Consider the following 20290-nt stretch of genomic DNA (forward strand, 5'->3'; position numbering starts at 1 on the left):
AGACAGACTTGTCCTTCAGCTCTGGCCGGGATGGTTTTATCCATGCGAAACAGAGGCGATCGTGATAACCTCGGGATCCTGCTGGCCGCGCTGTGCTGTTTCACACCTTATTTTAGACTGAGGCAGGAATGGGAGACGAAAACACGACTCACCCTGTGGGAGAAAATGTGCTGGAATTCAAAATAAGTATGTGAGAAAGGGAGATATTGGACGTGTCTCTGCTGCTGGTAGTTTCTTAAAGGTAGTCGAGGAAAAATGTACCACTGAAGCAAGAGGAATTGAGCGTTTTGGCTGCACTTTAAGAAAAGAATCTTCATTGTTCACTTGCAAACAAGTTATGAAATGTGGGAAGACAGCAGCAGATAACTCTGTCCTCAGAAGGGTTACAGCTTTTCTTGTGCAGTACTGAAAATGGGAAAGAACTCGGGGAGAAAACTTGTGTCTTCCGATAGATACGTGCACATTCATGTGTCACTGTCTATGTGCAGAAAGCTGGGAATACCAGCTAATGTAGTCTTGAAGTTTCTACTTCAAAGCAGAGTTGAAGCTGCTGTCTCTTGTTACGATGGCTGAATTTATTGTCCAGATAGGGCAAAAAGAGTGATATTTTTTATAAGTTTTTGCTTTGTTTTTCTTTCTTTTTAGTGCATTGACTTTTTCTTTCTTTTTTTTTCCCCTAAGGCTCCTGTTTTTTAAATGCATCCTGTTTTATAAACAAATCTTTCAATTTTGAGATGAATCACCATCTGTTTCTGGATTTATTGTCACATACGAGCTGCGTGTATTACCTAGCCTGGTATAAGTAATGAGTAGTTTTAATTTTATTTCTAAAGCGTGTCTCACTGTGCTGATACTATCAAGCAGATGCTGTGTCTGAGATTTCAGTTTGTGTTACAAACCAGCTAGCTTTTGCAAACTCCCATTCATGCAGGGGCTTGGCCCGAGGTGTCAGGAGGGCTGTCGGGGCTTCCAGTGGCGAAGATGGGTACACTGCTGAGTGAGTGTGCGGGGAGCGAGCGTGGAGCAGCAGGAGCTGGTGTGTGGTGCATCGTGAGGGAGTAGGACAGGGCCTGGAGGAGTGCTGCTCCCTAGCCGCTTTCCTGCTATAGCTTGTTGGATAAAGCCTCACTGCTGGAATTATGCCTGTTGACCAGGTGAAATAAAATGCAGCAACAGCTAAAGCAAGAGTTGCCCTGCTGAGACTGAGGTCCTTGCCTGCTCTTGCACACTGATAGCTACTGAGTGGATTACAGCCACAAGGTGACCACGGGGGCTAAGGAAGAAAAGTAGTTTAGGGTTTAAAAGACCAAGGGCTTGTCAGCCAGATTTTGCTGTATTCAGAACTCCTTCCTGACTGTCAGCTTGCCTCTTTCCCACAGCTTCTGTCATGTTCCCTGTTTAGTTCCATTTCCCCTGAAGATTGGGTCTTTTTGACCTCTGAGATTTCGAGTTTGGCATGTTTCCGGCACGTTGCTGTACTAGTGCTTCCCCTTTCTTAAGTTACTGCAAATGTCTTGGAAACACAGTTTCTTCCTAGAGTTTTCTGAAGCCATGCCCTAAGCTTTTCTGCTCACAGTTCCCACAAATATCTGAATTCAAGGGTGATACTCTTACTAATGACAGTCCTCACAAACTGAGCAGGCCAGCTGGTGGGGTGCTACTGATACTGAAAAAGGTTCCCATTTCTGCATGCTAGTGCTTCATCCCCTCTCTGTGATCCTCACCCTGCTTGCCCTTACCCTCGTTTCTCCCAAGTGCATTGTAAATGAATATTCTTTGTATGTTTTATTCATTGGTTGTTAAAATACCTCTGCTGGGAAAATATGTAAACCTCCCTGAAGGCACTGTTCAGTACTGTGCTATGAAAGTAGGGGGAGAGGAAGGAAATATTACAGAGGGCAAAGATCTCCTTTTCTCCCCCTATGGATGAGGTTAGTGTAGCCAGTATCACAAGAAAAGAAGTGAGCTGGTAGGCAGGATCATACAAAATGTGTGGAAGCCTTGAAGTTGCATTCAAAACCTTTATCCACCCAGAGTGTCAGGTGAGGTGCAGCCACATAGTGTTGATACACTGAACTTCAGTCTCCTTCCTGGAAGACATATACTGAGTCTTATGGCTAATTGTGCCTGCTGAATACAAAAGCAAAAGGGATTTTCTGTTATCAACTGTGAATGTATTGCCCTTTAGAGTTGCTAGGTTCCCCTGGTTCTAATTTGGTGACTTACCCCACATTCCCCCTGTGTTAACAGCCTAACACAGTTGGCATAGTCCCCAGTAGAAGGAATGAGATGAGGCCCTCTGCCCAGTCAGCTGCTGATGCTTGCCCTGCCTTCTTCTCATCTTCGGTCCCTCTGGCCCTTGCCCTCGCCCTCCACCTTGGGGCTGCAGGTACAAGCTCCACAGCTACAGCCTGCGTAGCCTTCCAGTGGTGGCAACAGCTATAGTCTGGTCTGTGCCGTGCAGCTGTAATCAGCATGTGCTCCACCAGATCTTACTGTTCAGAGCTGAAGGTGGCTGAGCAGGGTCGTCCTTCGATGATTTGCACAGCTGGGGCTGTTGCAGACACATTTGAGTAAGAGTCTGCATGTCGAGGAAGGGTTGGGTAGTGTGAGGAAAGCCAGACAGAGTTGCCCTGCCATTCCAGGTTGCAACAAGTAGTTTTTCAAAGTGAAGTGATAGGAGGAGAATATCTGAGGCTCTGTTACCTTTTTCATCTCTGTCCTGTCGGTAGTAGTGTCTTTGTACTGTAGTGTCTGGTAGAACTGAGATGAAAGGCTCTATCGTTTATAATGCAGTTCCATTACAACTTAAATGCAAGTATGCCATTAGATTCATCTGCTGGATGTGGCGTCTCATTTTCAATGAAAATTTAGGATAGGTTTAAGTGAGAAGCTGCTGTGTGTGGGTCTCTTTAGCAGATCAGAAGATGATGATCATCTTCTGAATGTGGAGAGTCATAGCAAGATCTAAGAGATCATGGAGTGTGGCTTAGCAATGCTGTATAAGTTTCAGAGGCAGAGTTTTCCAGTTGTCTTCTTTGTAATAGCATGTTGTTTTTATTTTCCATGGTCTTCCATGCAAGTCTCGTCCTCCCTCCTTGGTCGTGTATGGTTGATATATTTGCTTCTATCTTGAGTGTGGTACCCAGTCGTCTTTAGGATACTGTAGTAAAAGAGGAAGGCGCAGCCCTGTGCTGTCCAGAATATAATATGCTTGCTTCACGTCCTTTCAAGTTTAATTGACTGAGGCATGTGAGATAATACCGCGAAAATAATGCAAAAAGGCATTAAGTGACTCCATAATAATCAACTGAATCATCTGAAAATGCACAGCTGCAAGTGGTAATATTGCATAAAAATGTTCTTGTAAAGTACTTGTTAGAGTGACTCTTTCAGCTGTAGCAGTTTGCTGAGGATCATGATCTTTGTTTCTGATGTTGCTGCTAAAAGCAGGGTGACAAAACATGGCATAGGGGCACAGTACTAGAAGTGACGTTACCTCTTTACAAGATTACAGTCTTGTGCCTTTACATGCCTGTGATCTTGTAGCCATGCAAGGTTTTGAATTCCAAAGATAATCTTTCATGCGATGAAACTGTCCAAGATTTGCAGAAGGATATTACTGGAACTTTAATTGTGAGTCAGTACATGGACATTATTTGGTTACTATTATAGCCCAGATTGTGAGACGACTGTAAATCTGAGAGTCCATTATTTAAAATTAATTCAATGTCAGTTTACTATTTCGTTCAGAGACAAAATTAACAACTTCTGGATCAAGAGGGGATGTGGTTGTGCTTTATTGTCACCAAAACGGAGGGAGGGCAGAGGAAGATGAGTGGCATGTGTACAGTTCTAAAGTCTGTATTGTCCCTATGGAGTTTTGTAAAAGCACTGAAAACTGTCACATAAGGTGAAGGTCTTTGCAGTAGTCACTGCAAATAAGATAGCTGTGTGTCATCGTGTAATTTTGCTTTCAACGTCCTTAATTTAGAATACTAAACGTTGTAGTATTTCTGTGTTATAGAACTTAGTATAATAAATACTTTTTCTAAGTAGTATAGAAATATTAGCCTTGTCACAAATGCTGATGGCAAAGTAAATTCTGTTCACATTAATATTGGAAATCCAGAAAAATGGAAAAAATGATTTGTGCAACAGGTATTGAACAGGAAAAAAGTAAAGATATGATGAAGAGGTAGTGCCAAGTTATTTGTGCATTCTGAATAACCTAAGTATTCTTTTTACTTATTTAAAAAAGACATTTTTGGTGTGCATAAAGGCAAAAGTCTAAACCTCAGGAAGAAGTAAAGAGAACATGTGCTCATGATAAATCTGTAAGTAGGTATAAATGAGTTTATACTTGAGTACTTCCAGTAGATTCAGTGTCGTTTTCAAGCGTCTTGCAAAATGCAGTTGCTCTCATCTTCCTTGTGCTTACCCGTACACAATACTGTTTTAAGAGCTGGCACCCATTTCTGACAGCTGTATTTGGAAGATTGAGTCATTGCCCTAGATTTGTACGTGCTTCATCGTTTAAAAAAAGGGAAAGATAATATTCAAAACAAACACTTTCAGTATTTATTTTCATTATGCTTTTCTTTCCGTAATAAAGGTACATGACTAGACTGTTGTATAGAATGGAAGAAAGTTTGTTAAAGTTTATTTCTCAGTGTTCTGTGTCTTTTCTAATGCTTCAGTTGTTCATTGGCAGTAGTGGTTAAATGACAGCATTAATACAACAGTCTTGCAAGACTTGCAAGGCATGTTGTCCAAAAGCTGCTTCACAGGCTGAAAAGAAAAATGTGTCCATAAAAGGATGCAATCAAATTCAGAATAATTTGAAAAAAATGTATTTGTCTGTCAAATTATTTACATGGCACTGGTTTAAATAAGACAGTTTATTATGTGGCTAATTGAAAGTTTCTTTTCTTGAGCTTGATTCTTGAAGTGTGTCAAGGCATACGCTAGAACTAGTGGTTTCAATGCCTCTCTTGATGGATGGAGTTCTCTCCTATGCATATTCTGAGGTAAAAGTGTGTCTTGTCAGTTGTCAGTTCACAACAACTGGAAACGTTTCTGCTTTAAAAAAAACTCTGTTTCATGAAGTAGGAATTTCATTTCTATGATAAGGAGTAGGATTGTATAGAAAGTATTTTTGGAGTAGTTTAATATTCAAAACAGTTGAATAAATAAAATGTAAGGGTAGCATAAAGAGTTTTAAAAGATGGGAGGAATATTGCATAAATGTGAAGAAGTCTGACAAATAAGAGAGATACCAGTTCTGTTCTCTAGTCAATGAAAAAACCTTTAGTCAGCTGCTTCACTTGACTTGGAGCTAGGAGTAGAGGAAATACACCTTTGTTATTGCTCCTAATGTCTGTAAATTGTGATAGATTGAGAAATTTACAAATAGACAGGGTGTTTCCCAGGAACTGGAATTCCTTCATACAACTTTGTAAGTATATTTCTGGTTGGCTCCTAGATTATTTGTGTTAAGCTGAAACTGTAGCATCTGTATAGGGGATGAAGGGGAGGTTTTGAAATTGGAACCTTGCAGTGCAACTGCACATAATACGAAACACATCGAGTAAAACCACCTGAAAGCTCTTTTTACTTTAAGAATGGCAGAACATCAAAGTATGTCTTGGTAAAGGAGGTGTGACTCACAGAGACTACAGGTCCTGGTGTGCAGTGGTATTTGTGATTGTACTGAAAGGCCCCTCCATGGAAGGCAATTTGTTTGCTGTTCCGTTTTCTGCTAGTTAAAGACCGAACTTTGCAAACTGCTTCCACATTGTGAACCCTAAACTGTATTGATGTCTGAGAGGATTTTCTATTTTGTGCTTATAACTGGGATGTTTGGTAGCAGAATAATAGCCCAGTGCTATGCTTGGGAGCTTTGCAAATCACTGCCGTGGCTGGGCTGTATTGCTTCACTGTCAGTACACAGGCCACTGGGGTTAAATGTGCCAGGATACAATATTTTTTGCCAGCACTCCAGGTTAGCGTGAAATGAACTCATATGTGGGTATTTTTCTGCAAAAGAATAGGTTCCATACTAGGAGTTTAAAATTTCTATCCTATACATATGTACCTATATGTGTCTGTTTTGGTTTATTAATTTTCAGAAGTTTAGTGCCATTCAGAGTACTTTGACTTCCTTTTCCACCTAGATTGGCAGATTGGTTATTGGACAGAATGGTATCTTATCCACACCTGCTGTTTCATGCATCATCCGAAAGATCAAAGCAGCTGGTGGAATTATTCTAACAGCCAGCCACAGTCCGGGGGGACCTGGAGGAGAGTTTGGAGTCAAGTTTGAGGTTGCCAATGGAGGTAGGTTTTTTTTTAATAACACGTGACAACATTGCATCTTGATGTCATGAAAGTGTGCTGACAAGGATTAACTACCTGACTTTAACTACGTGTTTCTCATTTATTCTGTTAAAACTAGGAAGAACATGTGCATTTTTTTTTTTTCAGTAATAAGAGTGTATTTGTTTGCCAAGTTATTGCTAATAAGCATTAGATGCTCACTGAGGTCCTTCTGGTAGCTGTAAGATTCCTGTAAACAAGAGGCTTGCCATCCAGTACTTACAGCATTTTATGTAGTCTGCTAGATCATTGTAATGAGTCTGATCCCTTTTCAAAGTTGCCTGTGAGGGAGCTCTGTTTCGCTCATATTTCTGTGTTACTTGTCTTGGGATTTTCTTTAAAGTGTATAATTTCAGAAGTGCTGTAGGCAGTATAACCCATTGTCGTGTACGGAAGAAAGCACTAATCATGTTTACCCTGGAAATAACTGCCCTTATCCAGGGAGAGGATTGTATGTTTTAACTATAGCAATTCCACTATTGAATTGAAATCTGTTTATATAACTAATGTCTTGTTTTCCAAAATCAGCAAGCTCACATGTGTAGATATGTTATACATTACGTATGTTTTATGTCATAGATCTGTGTACACCCATAAAACATCATGGTGACAATTACTGACACTGTGTACCTCACACATATAGAGTGCTTTCCATTTGAAAATCCTGAAAGTGCTTTTAAAATAATGTTTCCTTCCCCATTTTGAAAGTGAGAAGAAACCTAGAAAGAGAATGCTTCTTCCTTGTCTCTTTTTTAATTGAAAAAGTTGTATAGCTAAACCAGTGTTATTTTATAAACAGAATAAGCTTGAATCCTCAAGAGATTAAAGGGAGCATGTAAGGTCAGACAGTAAGAAATCATTAGATGTATTAGCACTCTGTAAGCTTTAAAACACCACATAAAATCTATTTGATAAACAGGTAACGGTGAGGCATTCTTTTTGTGTGCTTTGCCATTTTAGAGAAAATTCGAACAGGCCATTAAGCTTTAAATATGAAACACTCCTCAAGCATAGGTCATGAGGTTCAAGTTATTTGTGATAATCAGTAGAGGCATAATGAAAAGTTGCAGCGTAGAAAATGTGGGTTAAGTATTAGGCAGGGGTTTTGAACTGAGGAATGGTTAGGCACTGTAACAAGCTCCAAGGGAAGGCTATTGTTGCCGTGCATTCTCGCTCAGTCTAGTTTGCAGGACCTGGTCAGGCAGAAGTAGTTTGATTCTGTAACTGTAAGAGACGATCCAGAACAACAGTCTGGGATCTCCGTAGCTGGAAATAGCAGTAGACCATACATTTGTCTATCAGGGATGATTTGAAGCAAATGAAACCTGTCCTCACCCCTTGGATGGGTTTGGATTAGATGAGTAAACCGTAATTTTCTAAGCCAAATGAAGAGTTAAGTGGCTGTTACTCATTGTATTGCATTGGACCATATGGTACACTGCCTCTGAGATGGAGCACACCAATTTACATTGCAAAGCTCCACTGGATATAGTAGCATTGCTAGAGGAGTGGCAAGTTAACACTGAAAAGGCAGAAGCTTTGGATTGCTAGAGAAAGTGTGTGAAAGAGAATAAAGGAAGTAATATTTTAGCGTGGAAGTTTGGATTTAATATAAGCAATGAAGAGTCTGGTGAGACAGAGAGGACTTCTGTTGTGACTCAGACTCAACTCTTCTGTTACACGTGGCAGAGCTCATCTGGTAATTTTTGCATCAAGCCTGCAAATGCTATTTGATTGACAGTAAATCTTAAAAAAAATAGAGCCAATCTTCAGGATCTGGCCATAGAAGCAATGCACAAATAAGATGAGTTTTCAATTTCTGAATGACATAACAGTTTCAGGTCATAATTGCTTGCTAAGCAGTTAAAGTATTTTGAATTCTAACAAGGGTACATTTCATTAAGCCGTTGGAGAAAAACCACAAGAAAACAGCACTGTCAGTTTGGTTATTCTTTTAAAAATGATAAATTATATCTTGTGAAATAATGTGAAAAACAAAGTTATCTCAGCTGCATAGGTGTATGTTTGCAGAAAGCCCTGTAAAACACCAGAAGCTGCTGCTGAAGGACAGGCTTTCCTTTAACATATATACGGTGTACAGTGAAAATGGCAGCCTTTGAGCAGTAAACCCAAAGAAAGATGGTCATGGTTTTTTTTTTGGTTCCCTCATCCCCTCTACCCTAGTTAATGATTGATTTCAATAGTCTGTGTGAATCAAAGTATTGGAGTAATGTAGTGTATTTCAATGTTATATTTTTTTTCAAAAGATGTTTTAAACCTGTGTTACAATGAAAGAAAAGACCTTGTTTAGTGTAGTTCATTGTTTGTGTTTATTCCTTAGTAACTCAGATATAGTCAGAAAACTGTTTTCTATAGTTATTACTTTATAAGTAGAGAATGTTTGTTTAAAAAATATGACCCACCACACTTGTTTTTCTTATAGGACCTGCTCCAGATATAGTTTCAGATAAAATCTATCAGATCAGCAAAACCTTAGAGGAATATGCCATTTGTCCCGATCTCAGAGTTGATTTATCTCGCCTAGGAAGACAAGAATTTGATCTGGAGAACAAATTCAAACCTTTCCGAGGTATCAGTTTGTGCTGTTATGCATGCGACATCCATTGATTCTAAATAATAGAAATGCTGCAGAATGCTAATGGGTAATTATTTAAACACAACTTTAATTCTTCAAAATGCCTTGCTACAAGTTCCCAAAATATTATGCAGCAATGTGTGACCTTTGTTTTACACATAAGGAAGCTGTTATGGACTTGAACTGCATCCGGGCCTCATCATTTAGCCAAATACCTTTGCCAAATATATGTGCTTAGACCTGCTAGTAGTTAAACACTAAACCCAAACGTTTTTTGGACTAGGAATGGTTTGCTTATATAAGTCTAATCGACAGAAGAGTTTGTGAGAGTATTAATTCTTTGCTCACACTTTCTGAAAAGTTGTCACAGTTTCAAATTTTACTTTTTCAACTTTTTAGTCTCTCCAAATAGTGTTTTTCTACCTGAAAATGAGACACACTCCACCCCCAACAGGTAGTATAAAAATAAATCAAATGTAATTGAGACTTGTCTGAATGTTTTTCTAAGGAAAAATCATTTCCCAATCATCTCTTCCAGACTACATCATCCTGAGACAGTAAGGCTGCCAGGGATCTCTACTGAAGCAATGTGATTGGCTTACAAGTGCATGAATAAGTACGGTTCACACAGATCTGAATGCAGAATGAAAGTGCAGAAAGAATGAAAATAATTTTAAAAGTGTTTTAAGATAGCATATGATGTATTTAAACAAATTCTTGCTCAGTTGTATGAACTAACTCCTGTAAATTGGGACTGCAGAGGTTTTAAAGCAATTGAGAGTAGATCAGTTTGGTTTGGTAGGAGCTAAAATAATTTTTAGACTTTAATCCTACATTATCTTAACATGTGAGCAACTCCACTGAAGCTGAGTCATTTGTTCATATGTGTAAAAGCTTACTGCCTACTTAAACATTGTAAGGAGGAGGACATAGAAGGTAATGCAATCATGTGTATTTAGTGAATTCTTCAGACTTTCAACGTATAACATGGAATTAACTAATTTTCAGGTAGGTTTTACAGCCTTGAAAATTGTTTTGTTTCTCCATTCAAGTGTATTTTCCCATACTATTCTAAGCATGTTTCTCAGGCTCAAAAAATATCTGTGTTATTGTCACATTACCCTAAAGAAGAGCATTAGAGTGAACTCAGTGTTTCTGAGGAAAACTGGCTGATATTCTAAGTAATAATTTGACTTGTGACTGAAATATTTCAAGATAGCAATTTAACCAAGACATTTGTATAACACATGCTTTTTAATTTAATAGGAAAAGTAATATGCTCCAAGATTACTGAGAAGCATGGCTTTTTACAGTTGTTTGGTCATTGCTATCATTGTAACAGTCTTATTTTTGTTAGTTCACTTTAGTTTCATGTTTTGCTTCCAAAATAACTAGAAAAATTGTAATCCTCTGCCTTCGTGAATTTAGAATTTAAATTAGCAAGACCTTACCAAAAAGTAGGTATTGTATCTGAGCCTAACTTTTCTAAATCAGTGAGCTATAAAATGCAAAACTATAGTGGTGGATTGATTGTAAGCTGGAGATAGATACTCCACACATCAGAAATGAGAAGAATAGGGTCTATGTCTCTCCTGGTGGAGTGGTGCAGATAAGATACTGCTGTCAGTGAAAAAAATGAAACATGTGGGTTCACCTTGGCATGGACATACATCTTCCATCCTCTGTGAATAGACCTATTGAAGCTTGAAAAGTTTTTCAGTGATGTAGTGCATGATAAATAAATAGTTTTTTTTGATATAATATACTCTCAGGAATGTTTTCAGTGAAATGGGAGCTGTCAATTTGTTTTATCTCTCTGCAGTACTTTAGGAGGCAAAACTTCATCTTTGCAAGGCTTAAAGCTTGATGGTAGCCACACTGAAATCAGGGGACCTGTTTTACTTTGCTTCTATTTGCTTCAGAGCAAATCCATATAATGTAGAGGTTGCACACTCTGATTTTGTTCATGTGCATGGCTGCTGGAAGTGTGCTGGGGTAGATGTTTTCCGAAGTATGAACCATTGTGTTTTTTTTCTACCTGTTTTTTCTAGTGGAAATTGTGGATTCTGTGGATATCTACCTCAATCTCCTTCGAACTATCTTTGACTTCAATGCAATCAGAAATTTGCTGACTGGACCCAATCAGATTAAAATAAGGATTGATGCCATGAATGGAGGTATGGACTTCTATCATGACAAATTTGTAGGTACACTGAAATAGTTTCCCTACAAGAAACAGCATACAATACTCAAACTTTTTAGAAAGTTTAAGTATAGTAAGAAAGGATTTGAGCATAATGCTGGTAACAAAGGCAATCTTAGCAAGTTAGGTTCCATATTAGATGAAGAGGTTTATCTTTCTTAATAAAGAAGGAGTGAAGGCATATGTATCCAATAAATGTTCTCTTTCTGCATTTGGAAGCAAGCAGGATGAGGTAATCTTGCCATGAGAGAGTCGTGAAGTATGTTGCAGTATGTAGTAACTGAGGAGGTTAAAAGGCAGTCTCTGCTAAGGATAAATTCTAAATGGTATAAAGTTATTTTAAGTATGAATAAGTTGCACCCAAAATTTCTTCAAGAATTGGCTGAGACCTCTGTCTCACTGGAGCTAAATGTTAATGCATTTCAGTGTACTGGGAGTGAGATGAAAGAAGGGGTCACAGAAGACAGCAAGAGGACTAATTTTGTGCTAATAATAAAAAATTGTAAGCTGTGTCTCTTGAGGAAACATAGGTCAGTATGGGATCCATTATAGGACACATAATAAAAAAGTAATTAAAGATTTCTGTAGATAATAAAGGATAGGAAGGAAAGTAATGCCATTCATCATTACCTTATGGAAAATTCCTATCAGGACAGAAAAAAACCCTCAGAATGTTAATCTCGAATGTAGGTAAAACAAAATGCTGCTCCAAAATGAACCCCGGTGATGTTTTGGGATACCCGACAGCATTGCATCTAGTAATTATGATATATAATATGAGCTGGGGTCTTAATTGGTCAGATCTTTAACGAAATAAATTATTTTAGAATTAGTTTTGAGAAAGTTTTAATTTATTATCTACATATTAGTAACTAAAGTGTGGTAAAATTCTTTGGTGGACAACTGTTATAATTTTACTATAAATTAGAAGGTTGAGATAAGTTCATTTCCCATTTGTATTTCACTACTGTTTACTTTCCTTGTTAATATGTGTTAAATTTTTGTTTGCATTCCAGGACACATAGAATATCATCTTACTTTTGTTCTAGTGAGGAAATCCTGCTGATATGTATGATAATTTCTTTACTTGATAATGGATAAATAAACTCGAATCTTTCACATTTCAGCAATTACTTTTTCACTTCCACTGGTGAGGAACTGTGTTTTTAAAGCTGAATTGCCAATTGAGTATTGACCCAGGGGACAATCACATAGCCCTCCCATTGTGAAACAATAGGGATTTTTTTGTTGTTGCTAGGACAGACATATAGAATTGCTGAAGGTATGTTTTGTATCAAGTCTCCAGAGTGCTGTGAAAAATTTGAATGTCAAGCAAATGCTTTTTTGATTGCATGGCATGTTTCTGTTTGGGTTTTTTTTTTGTTGTTTTTTTTTCAGTTATGGGACCTTATGTGAGAAGAATCCTGTGTGATGAACTGGGAGCTCCTGCAAATTCTGCCATAAACTGTATTCCTCTGGAGGATTTTGGTGGACAGCCTCCTGATCCAAATTTAACATATGCAACTGCCTTGCTGGAGGCCATGAGAGGTGGAGAGTATGGCTTTGGAGCTGCTTTTGATGCTGATGGAGTAAGTATTTTGATCTGTCTGGAGGTTTCACCACAGTTGTTTTTTTGTCTGGGGTCAGATTCAGGACATGTAAGTATGATTTATTTGCTTTTCAGTAAACCCTTGAAGCTGAAAGGGATATTACTTTCAGGTACAGATGATAGCATTTGCAACCCATATATCAGACATATGTTGTAATTTGTCTCTGCAGATAACTGCAAATGGAGCAGGATTTGAATCCAGAATGAGAATTCTTTAAATATTAGGCTGTTTTTGTCTTGCACTAGTGTAACACTTTTCTTCCCTGTGTCGGAAAAAAACAGCATACATAGATAATATGGGCTTATCACAGTAAGTAGTAACTAAGTTAAGTCTGTTTTGGTTAGCATAGTAATTTGGAGGATTTTTAGCTAACTGAACCACTGAATCATAATCTCTGTCTTGATTTTCTAATGTCATGTTATCAGCATTACAAATAGCAAAGTATTATGGAAACAACTTTCTGTGTTAACAGGTTAGGTGGAAGATGAAAAGGTTCTGAAGAACAGAAGCTGTTTTCTGTTGTCAGTAAACACAGAACACACTCCTACTCCCTGCACAGTGTGTGTCATTGGCAAAGTGGTTCTCCTACACAAGCATTCCCTGGCAGCAGCAGACCTACTGCAGTAGCACGTAGGAGGCTGAAGCTGTTATACTATAGACAGATCTGGAACTTTGATTTGCAGGCCTAGAGGAATGATGATGTGACATTGAGATTATAAAACCTCCAGGATGATGCTAATGAATTATTCTGCCCAAAGAGGGATGCGAGTAAACTCAAAGCCTGTTCTTTTTTATCCCTGTCTGCAGTGGATTTAATACAAGAAATTACCACTCCCCCAAACATAGGATTTAAGATGCTTTTTTTTGAATTTCTTGTCTTCTCCAGGACCGCTACATGATCCTTGGCCAGAATGGCTTCTTTGTTAATGCGTCAGATTCATTGGCCATAATTGCTGCCAATCTGTCATGCATTCCATATTTCTGTCAGATGGGTGTCCGAGGATTTGGTAGGAGCATGCCTACCAGCACAGCCCTGGACAAGTAAGCTGAAACGTTTATTTCTATCACCTTGGTAATTGCATTAGTTGTTTTCCTGTTTTATACTCTTCAGCAATTCCAAAATTGTTAAGTCTTTTGGTAAGATCTTCTAATTTTCACAATCTTTATATGCCTCATTGTTTTAACTTATTCCAACTATGTTTTCGTCTTATCTAGACTAATTTTACCAGCCTTTGCTTGAGTGAAAATTGTTTAAGTCAGGCTGAAAAAGAAATAGATTAAATCCGTTTAAGACTACAAACACTTGACTGACAATTCATATTCAGAATAACTTGACTCATTTTCTTATTAAATAATTGTAGCCTATCCTATCAGCCCTTCTTTGAGAGTCATGGAAGAAATTCAGTACTAAACAAATGTTAAAAAAAACCCAACAAAAAACCCCCCCCCCCCCCTCTTATTTAGTTGAAATATATCACCTATTATGATAACAAAATGTTGCAGAAGAGACTACAAGAAGTCATGAAATCCATTCTCGGTTTCAGGGTAGGTTAAAAGTATATCTAAGCTATTTCTGACAAGTTCAGTCTGTTCTTAAGAGATTTGCTGAATGTACATCCTGTGTTAGCAGTTGAATTTTGAAAGAGCCTCAGTGAGGCCTAAATGTTTTGTAAGTATGAGCATAAGAGGATTAAGCTAAATATTATTGCCTTATGTATGCTTTGTGGAAAGAGCATTCACCAAGACAGCTGTGTCTCAGTGTTGATCTGGTTGCATAGCTTTACTAGCACAAGAATGATCGACAAGAGTGATTCGCATCTTGAATACTGTGTCGCACCTTGAATACTGTGTTCAGTTCTGGGCCCCTCACCATGAGAAGGATGTTGAGGCACTGGAATGTGTCCAGAGAAGAGCAACGAAGCTTGTGAGGGGCCTGGAGAACAAGTCTTATGAGGAGCGGCTGAGAGAGCTGGGGTTGTTTAGCCTGGAGAAGAGGAGGCTGAGGGGAGACCTTATTACTCTCTACAACTACCTGAAAGGAGGTTGTGGAGAGGAGGGAGCTGGCCTCTTCTCCCAAGTGACAGAGGACAGGACAATGGGGAATGGCCTGAAGCTCCACCAGGGGAGGTTCAGTCTGGATATCAGAAAAAAATTTTTCACGGAAAGAGTCATTGGGCACTGGCAGAGGCTGCCCAGGGAGGTGGTCAAGTCACCTTTGCTGGAGGTGTTTGAGGAACGGGTGTATGAAGTGCTTAGGGATTGTTAGAAATGGTTGAACTCGATGATCCTTTCCAACCTGGTGATTCTATGATTCTATGACTGCCCCTATTAAATATATTTAATCAAGAAACAGTAATTTTGAAGTGAAATGTAGCTTATATGGAAAGATTGATTGCTCTTTGAAAATCAAAGATATTGGGGTGCTTCGCAGTTCATGAAATTTCTAAAATTTACCAAATTCACAGGTAGCAGCTTCCTCTAATTTTTGACAGTATCTTTAGGGAAATTTTCCTTACTTGTAGCTGGATGATCTAGTTTAAGGAAATATCAGTAGGTAAGGGTTTGCTGTATTATGTTGATTCTGCTTAGATATCAAAAAATCTCATTGTTTTAAGTGAAAACTACTATAGATTGAAATACAGTATAAAATAAATAGAGGTTCATTGTGGATATGCAACCCAGCATATCTGGATTCCTTTAAGACTTGAAGAAACAGTGGCATTTAGATATGTTTGTCTGTCGTCTTTTGTTAAAGTTGGGTAAATATGTCAGAAAGTATGCGTGTACTGAAGTTGCTTTCAATAACACTGTGACTATTTGAATTATGTTTACTTGACCTTCTGAGGCACGGATCGCCCCATGATGATTACTGCCTTATTTAGTTCTGTGGAGCTGTCTGATTACTAAGTAAAACCGAGCAATTGATAATGATGGAAGGATCTAAATATTTTCCCAGACAGTCTTTCTTACAAGTATTTATCAGTATGAAATTTACTGTCTGTGTCCAGGGCATGAAGATTTAAAAGTTATATGTTTTCAGAGTTGCTTAGTTTTGTTTTGTGACTCATTTACATGCATGGCAATCCAAAATAACTGAATTTTAATTTTCTGTAAGAGCTCTATAATGTTTCCCAGAGATTCTAATTTTTTGATGGCCAGAATTCTGGAACTTGCTTAACTCATGAGTGCCAGTGCTGAACTCACTCAATGAAGAGCACAGCTTAGTCCTGAAAGTAGCTCAGTAGTTCATCTTAAGCAAGTCACTATTCCTGTATACTGGCTAGTCGCATGGATTGGAACATGGTGAGGATTATAATAAAAAACTTCTTCAGAAGTTCACTGTATGAGTTATGGAGCCACTGTATCTGCCAGGATTCCCAGAGAAGTCCACCCTAAGGAAGTGCTGAGTAGTGATTTTAATGAAATAAGTAAAAAATTTCGAGTGAAATGTTACAGATTGGCATCTGATGTTAGCTCTGATCTATCGTGTTTGCTTAACTTTCCAGAGCTACTTTGCTTTTGCCTTCTTTGCAAGTATTAACTATTTGTAGTCATACTGATGCTATAAGTATTTTGTTTAAAGCTTCTAAAATGAGCATCAGAATAGGAATCCAAGTTTTGTGGTTGATTGACCTTGACTAGCTGGCTGCCAGAGGCCCACCCAGTCACTTTTCTCCCTCCCCATCCTCAAGAGGACAAGGGCAGGAAGTAGGATGAAAGCTCCTGTGGGTTGAGATAAAGGCAGGAAGATCGCTTGACAATTACAGTCATAGGCAAAAGACTTGAGAAAAAATTAATTTAATTTATTGCCAATTAAAATAGATTTGGATAGTGAAACCCCAGAAATAAAAACAACACCTACCCCCCTCCCTTTTTTTCCCAGGCTCAACTTCACTCCTTCATTCTTCTTCTGCCTCCTCCACCCTAAGTTGGGTGGGAGGTAGGGAATGAGGTTGAGGTCAGTCCATAAATGCTCCTCTCTGCCGCTCTTTCTTCCTCATGCTGTTCCTCTGCTCCAGCATGGGCTGTCCTCATGGGCTGAGATCCTTCAGGAAAGAAAAATATTCAGTGTGGACTCTCCAGCTGCTGCAGTTCATGTCAGGAAATACCCATCTGCTCTGCTGTGGGCCCTCTCCGTGGGCTGCGGGATAATCTGCTCCAGCACCTGGAGCAGGTCTTCCTCCCATTCCTTCTTCTCTCACCTTGGTGTTCACAAAGCTGTTTCTTCCTCAGTCCACACTGCTGGGCAGCTTTTTTCCCTTTTAAAGTATGTTCTTCCATCAGCTCGGCTGCTGGGCTGAGCTGTGCCCTGTGGTGAGTCTGGACCTGACTGGAACTGGCCATATCCAGCACAGGGCAGCCCTGGCCTCTTCTTACAGAGGTCATCCCTGCAGCTCCATGCTGTCAAACCCTGCCGCATACACCTAATGCAGCATCTAAAACAAATCCTTTACATGCTTCTGTACTTCTCTCATGTCTAGACCGTTATTCATTCAGGTTAGCCTTTATTCCATTGAAGGTGGTATATGCATAGCTGAACTTCTTATATACAAAGATGAAATGGTATTTTTTTTTTATTTATGCCAGTCTACATCCGTGGGTTTCTTAGATGTCGCACATACCTTGCTAGATGTAATCTTGAAGTGTAACACTTGAGTTAGTCATAATTTGGCCTTTAATGCATCTGCAGTACCATTCAGCTCCATGGGAATGGTTGTTTGAAAATACTTTGAAAAGTCTTTTTTGTTAGGGAATTAGAAGAAATAAACAGAGGAAAAGGACTTGCAGGCCAACTATTATCTACTTCATGTAATAGTATGAACAAGAACAACACTTGGTTAACAAGGAAGGGAAAGCACACTTAATAAACAAGAGTACTTAGAAAAAGATTTCTGCTGTGCTGTTGGGTGCTGATAGTCCTCATTTTTTGTATTTTGTTGTTCTAATGCTAGAAGTAGGGGAAAGGACATGGCAATGCTTGTAATAGCAGATGCAGTAGGATAGTGGAAATAGTGTTTAGGTGTTGGTGGCCACTCCTGACACCAGTAATATTCAGGCCCACCCTGACCTGAGAGAGAGAGAGGGAGAGTCTTTTGATATTTGTGCTACAAATCAAAGACCAACAAATCTCCCAGGGTAAATTCAAATGCACTATTTGTTTTGGACATAGACAAAATAACAAAACCAAACCATCCAAACTCATTTTAGTAGAGCTTTTCGTTAGCTATAGAAAAATCATACATAATACTTGAAGGAAAGGATTTAGAATATCTGATGCTTCTGGTGAGTTGTGTGAAAGTGGTGTGTCATTTAGTGCATTCACAGTGCACTATTAAATGTAAATAGAAGGAAACGATAATCCAGAGGACTCTAAATGTTGTTTAGGAATACTGCTTTAACAAATGAAGCAGTGGATTACAGGAGAGTTCACTCAAGATGTTTTATATTTACATGTGATTGCTTGAAGTGACTGCTGGAATGTGCTGGTATGTACTGTAGGTAGATTGTTACACTTGACAGGAAACATCTGCTTTAATATGCTCCAACATCAACAGGATTGTGGCAGTGTGTCTCCAGACTTCAATTCTCTGGTGATATGTACTCTTAGGTTGGCATTCTTTTTCTTGTGGGGAATGCGAAGCTGTGTACCCTGTTCAACAAACCAGTCTTTTTTTGGTATCCTTGTATTCTGATTTATCTGATGTTTGCATAACAGGAAAGAAAATAAAATACAGAGATGTTAGCTAATGGTCTATAAAAATGAGAGTCACAAGGGTGCCTAAAAGTTGTTGCTGTAGGAATTATGAAGCTAGGTCGATGTGGAAAATAACAGTCAAGTTGGTACTGGAAAGGGTTGTGGGGAGAATACTACTGTGGTTAGCTTTAAATACAACCTTGTTTCTACAGACAGGTAATTTCAACAGCATTTAGGTTCTCTGATTATACCTACCCTGAGCAAACCTGAGCACCTAATCATACAGCACTCTGCCACTTTACATCTGGTAGCCCATCTTTTAATGCAGCTTTGACACATCAGTGTTCTGTTTGCTGGTTGATCATTTACTATCTGGAGACAGGTTTTTATGGGGGCCTGCAGTGACAGTGACTTTTCTCACTTGTTTAAAGAAATATCTTCATACTGTGCAGGGCAGAAATGTGATGAGCTCTCAATAGGTTGTCTTGGGTGCAGGAAGGAGGGTGACCCTGGCTCACAGCAAGAAGCTCTTGAGTGCACGAGCGCTGGTTTAGGATGGAGTCTGTTTTGTCTGAAGCACATCAGGAAGATTTGCTTAAATGGCTCTGTATGCGCAGTTCTTTAGGACAGGAGTCTCAAATGTTACAAGCAGCAATGGATGACATAAAGACAGGATGAAAAATATTTATTCAACTAAATGTCTTCTTACAATTATTTTGCCCAACCATCTGGCAAAATTTACCCAGTTGTGGTGAAGGCTGGACTTCTGCTTACTTATTGTTGTCAGGTGGATTGCTTTCTCTTACTGCTTAGAGAGGATCAACACTGCTCCAGGAGTTTTTACTTCATTGTGAAAAATTGAGAAACACAGAAAGAATTGGCTGTAGGAATTGCTCAAGAAGAGGTCTTCTCTTCATTGTCAGCTTAGGTCAGTTCGCTTTTGTTTCTCCTACCTGGAAGCACTAGAGAAGCAAATTATCTCCACTTAAAAATAACTAACATTTCTCTTTGCCATTTTAAACTCAGTTATGATAGAAAGAAACCACAAGGGCCAAATGAAACTCAAACAACGGCCTAGTGCGTATTGTGTTATGTCAAAGGGAGGCTATGCACAAAAAATGATATAAGTTGTTGGAAAGGTGAAAGAAGGACTGACCTTCTGCAAGTGGTTCCCAGTGCCTGGTACCAGCAAGGACAGTGCTCTTGGGAGTTAGTGGCTTAAACCTGAGTCACAACCATGGAATACGCACCCGAGAAGACCTTCTTTCCTCTTGGAGAACTGGAGCATTCCTATATGTTTTTATTCAGGAATGTGTTGTCCAGTGTAAGTGTTTCTGCTGCTTCTTCATGTAAAGCTTAGTCTTTCATCTTTAAACAGTGGAAAAGTTTTTTGATGAGGCCTTTTATCACAGTTTAACAAGCAGTAGCAGTTAAAGAAACATATACCTCTGGCCGTAGAGAATAGCACACCACATTGTGCCTTTGTGATTATTTCTTTGAATTCTTTTGTCTGTCTTTTGTCTGTCTTTTGTCTGTCTTGTGAATCTGTAGCTTATTGTTTCTTTGCAACTACGTGCCTTTCTTCAGTGTTGATAATGAGCTGTTTTAATGAAAGTTTATTCCAGAAGCAAGATAGGCACTACACATTTCTTTCTTTACATGGATGTCCTTTACTGTTGAGGGAGTTCTTCCAGCATAAAGACTTCTCCAGTTTATAAATATATCGTTCTATATGGTTGATACTACACTCACTCTGTGACTGTGATTTTTCCAAGTTATGCCAGTCGTGACCTCACTCTTTTTATCTT

At 38.9% G+C, this 20290-nt stretch overlaps 1 protein-coding gene across 1 annotated transcript in view; it reads left to right on the forward strand.

Annotated features, from left to right (window-relative positions):
* PGM5 (phosphoglucomutase 5) overlaps positions 1-20290 on the forward strand; it is a 70218-nt gene that overhangs the window by 669 nt on the left and 49259 nt on the right. The window contains exons 2-6 of the mRNA XM_009556140.2: positions 6177-6339; positions 8822-8968; positions 11026-11151; positions 12576-12766; positions 13674-13828. Coding sequence (XP_009554435.1) covers positions 6177-6339; positions 8822-8968; positions 11026-11151; positions 12576-12766; positions 13674-13828 — 782 coding nt within the window. The remainder of the gene's footprint in view (positions 1-6176; positions 6340-8821; positions 8969-11025; positions 11152-12575; positions 12767-13673; positions 13829-20290) is intronic.

Source organism: Cuculus canorus, chromosome Z (genome assembly GCF_017976375.1).
Source record: "Cuculus canorus isolate bCucCan1 chromosome Z, bCucCan1.pri, whole genome shotgun sequence".
Lineage (NCBI taxonomy): Eukaryota > Metazoa > Chordata > Aves > Cuculiformes > Cuculidae > Cuculus > Cuculus canorus.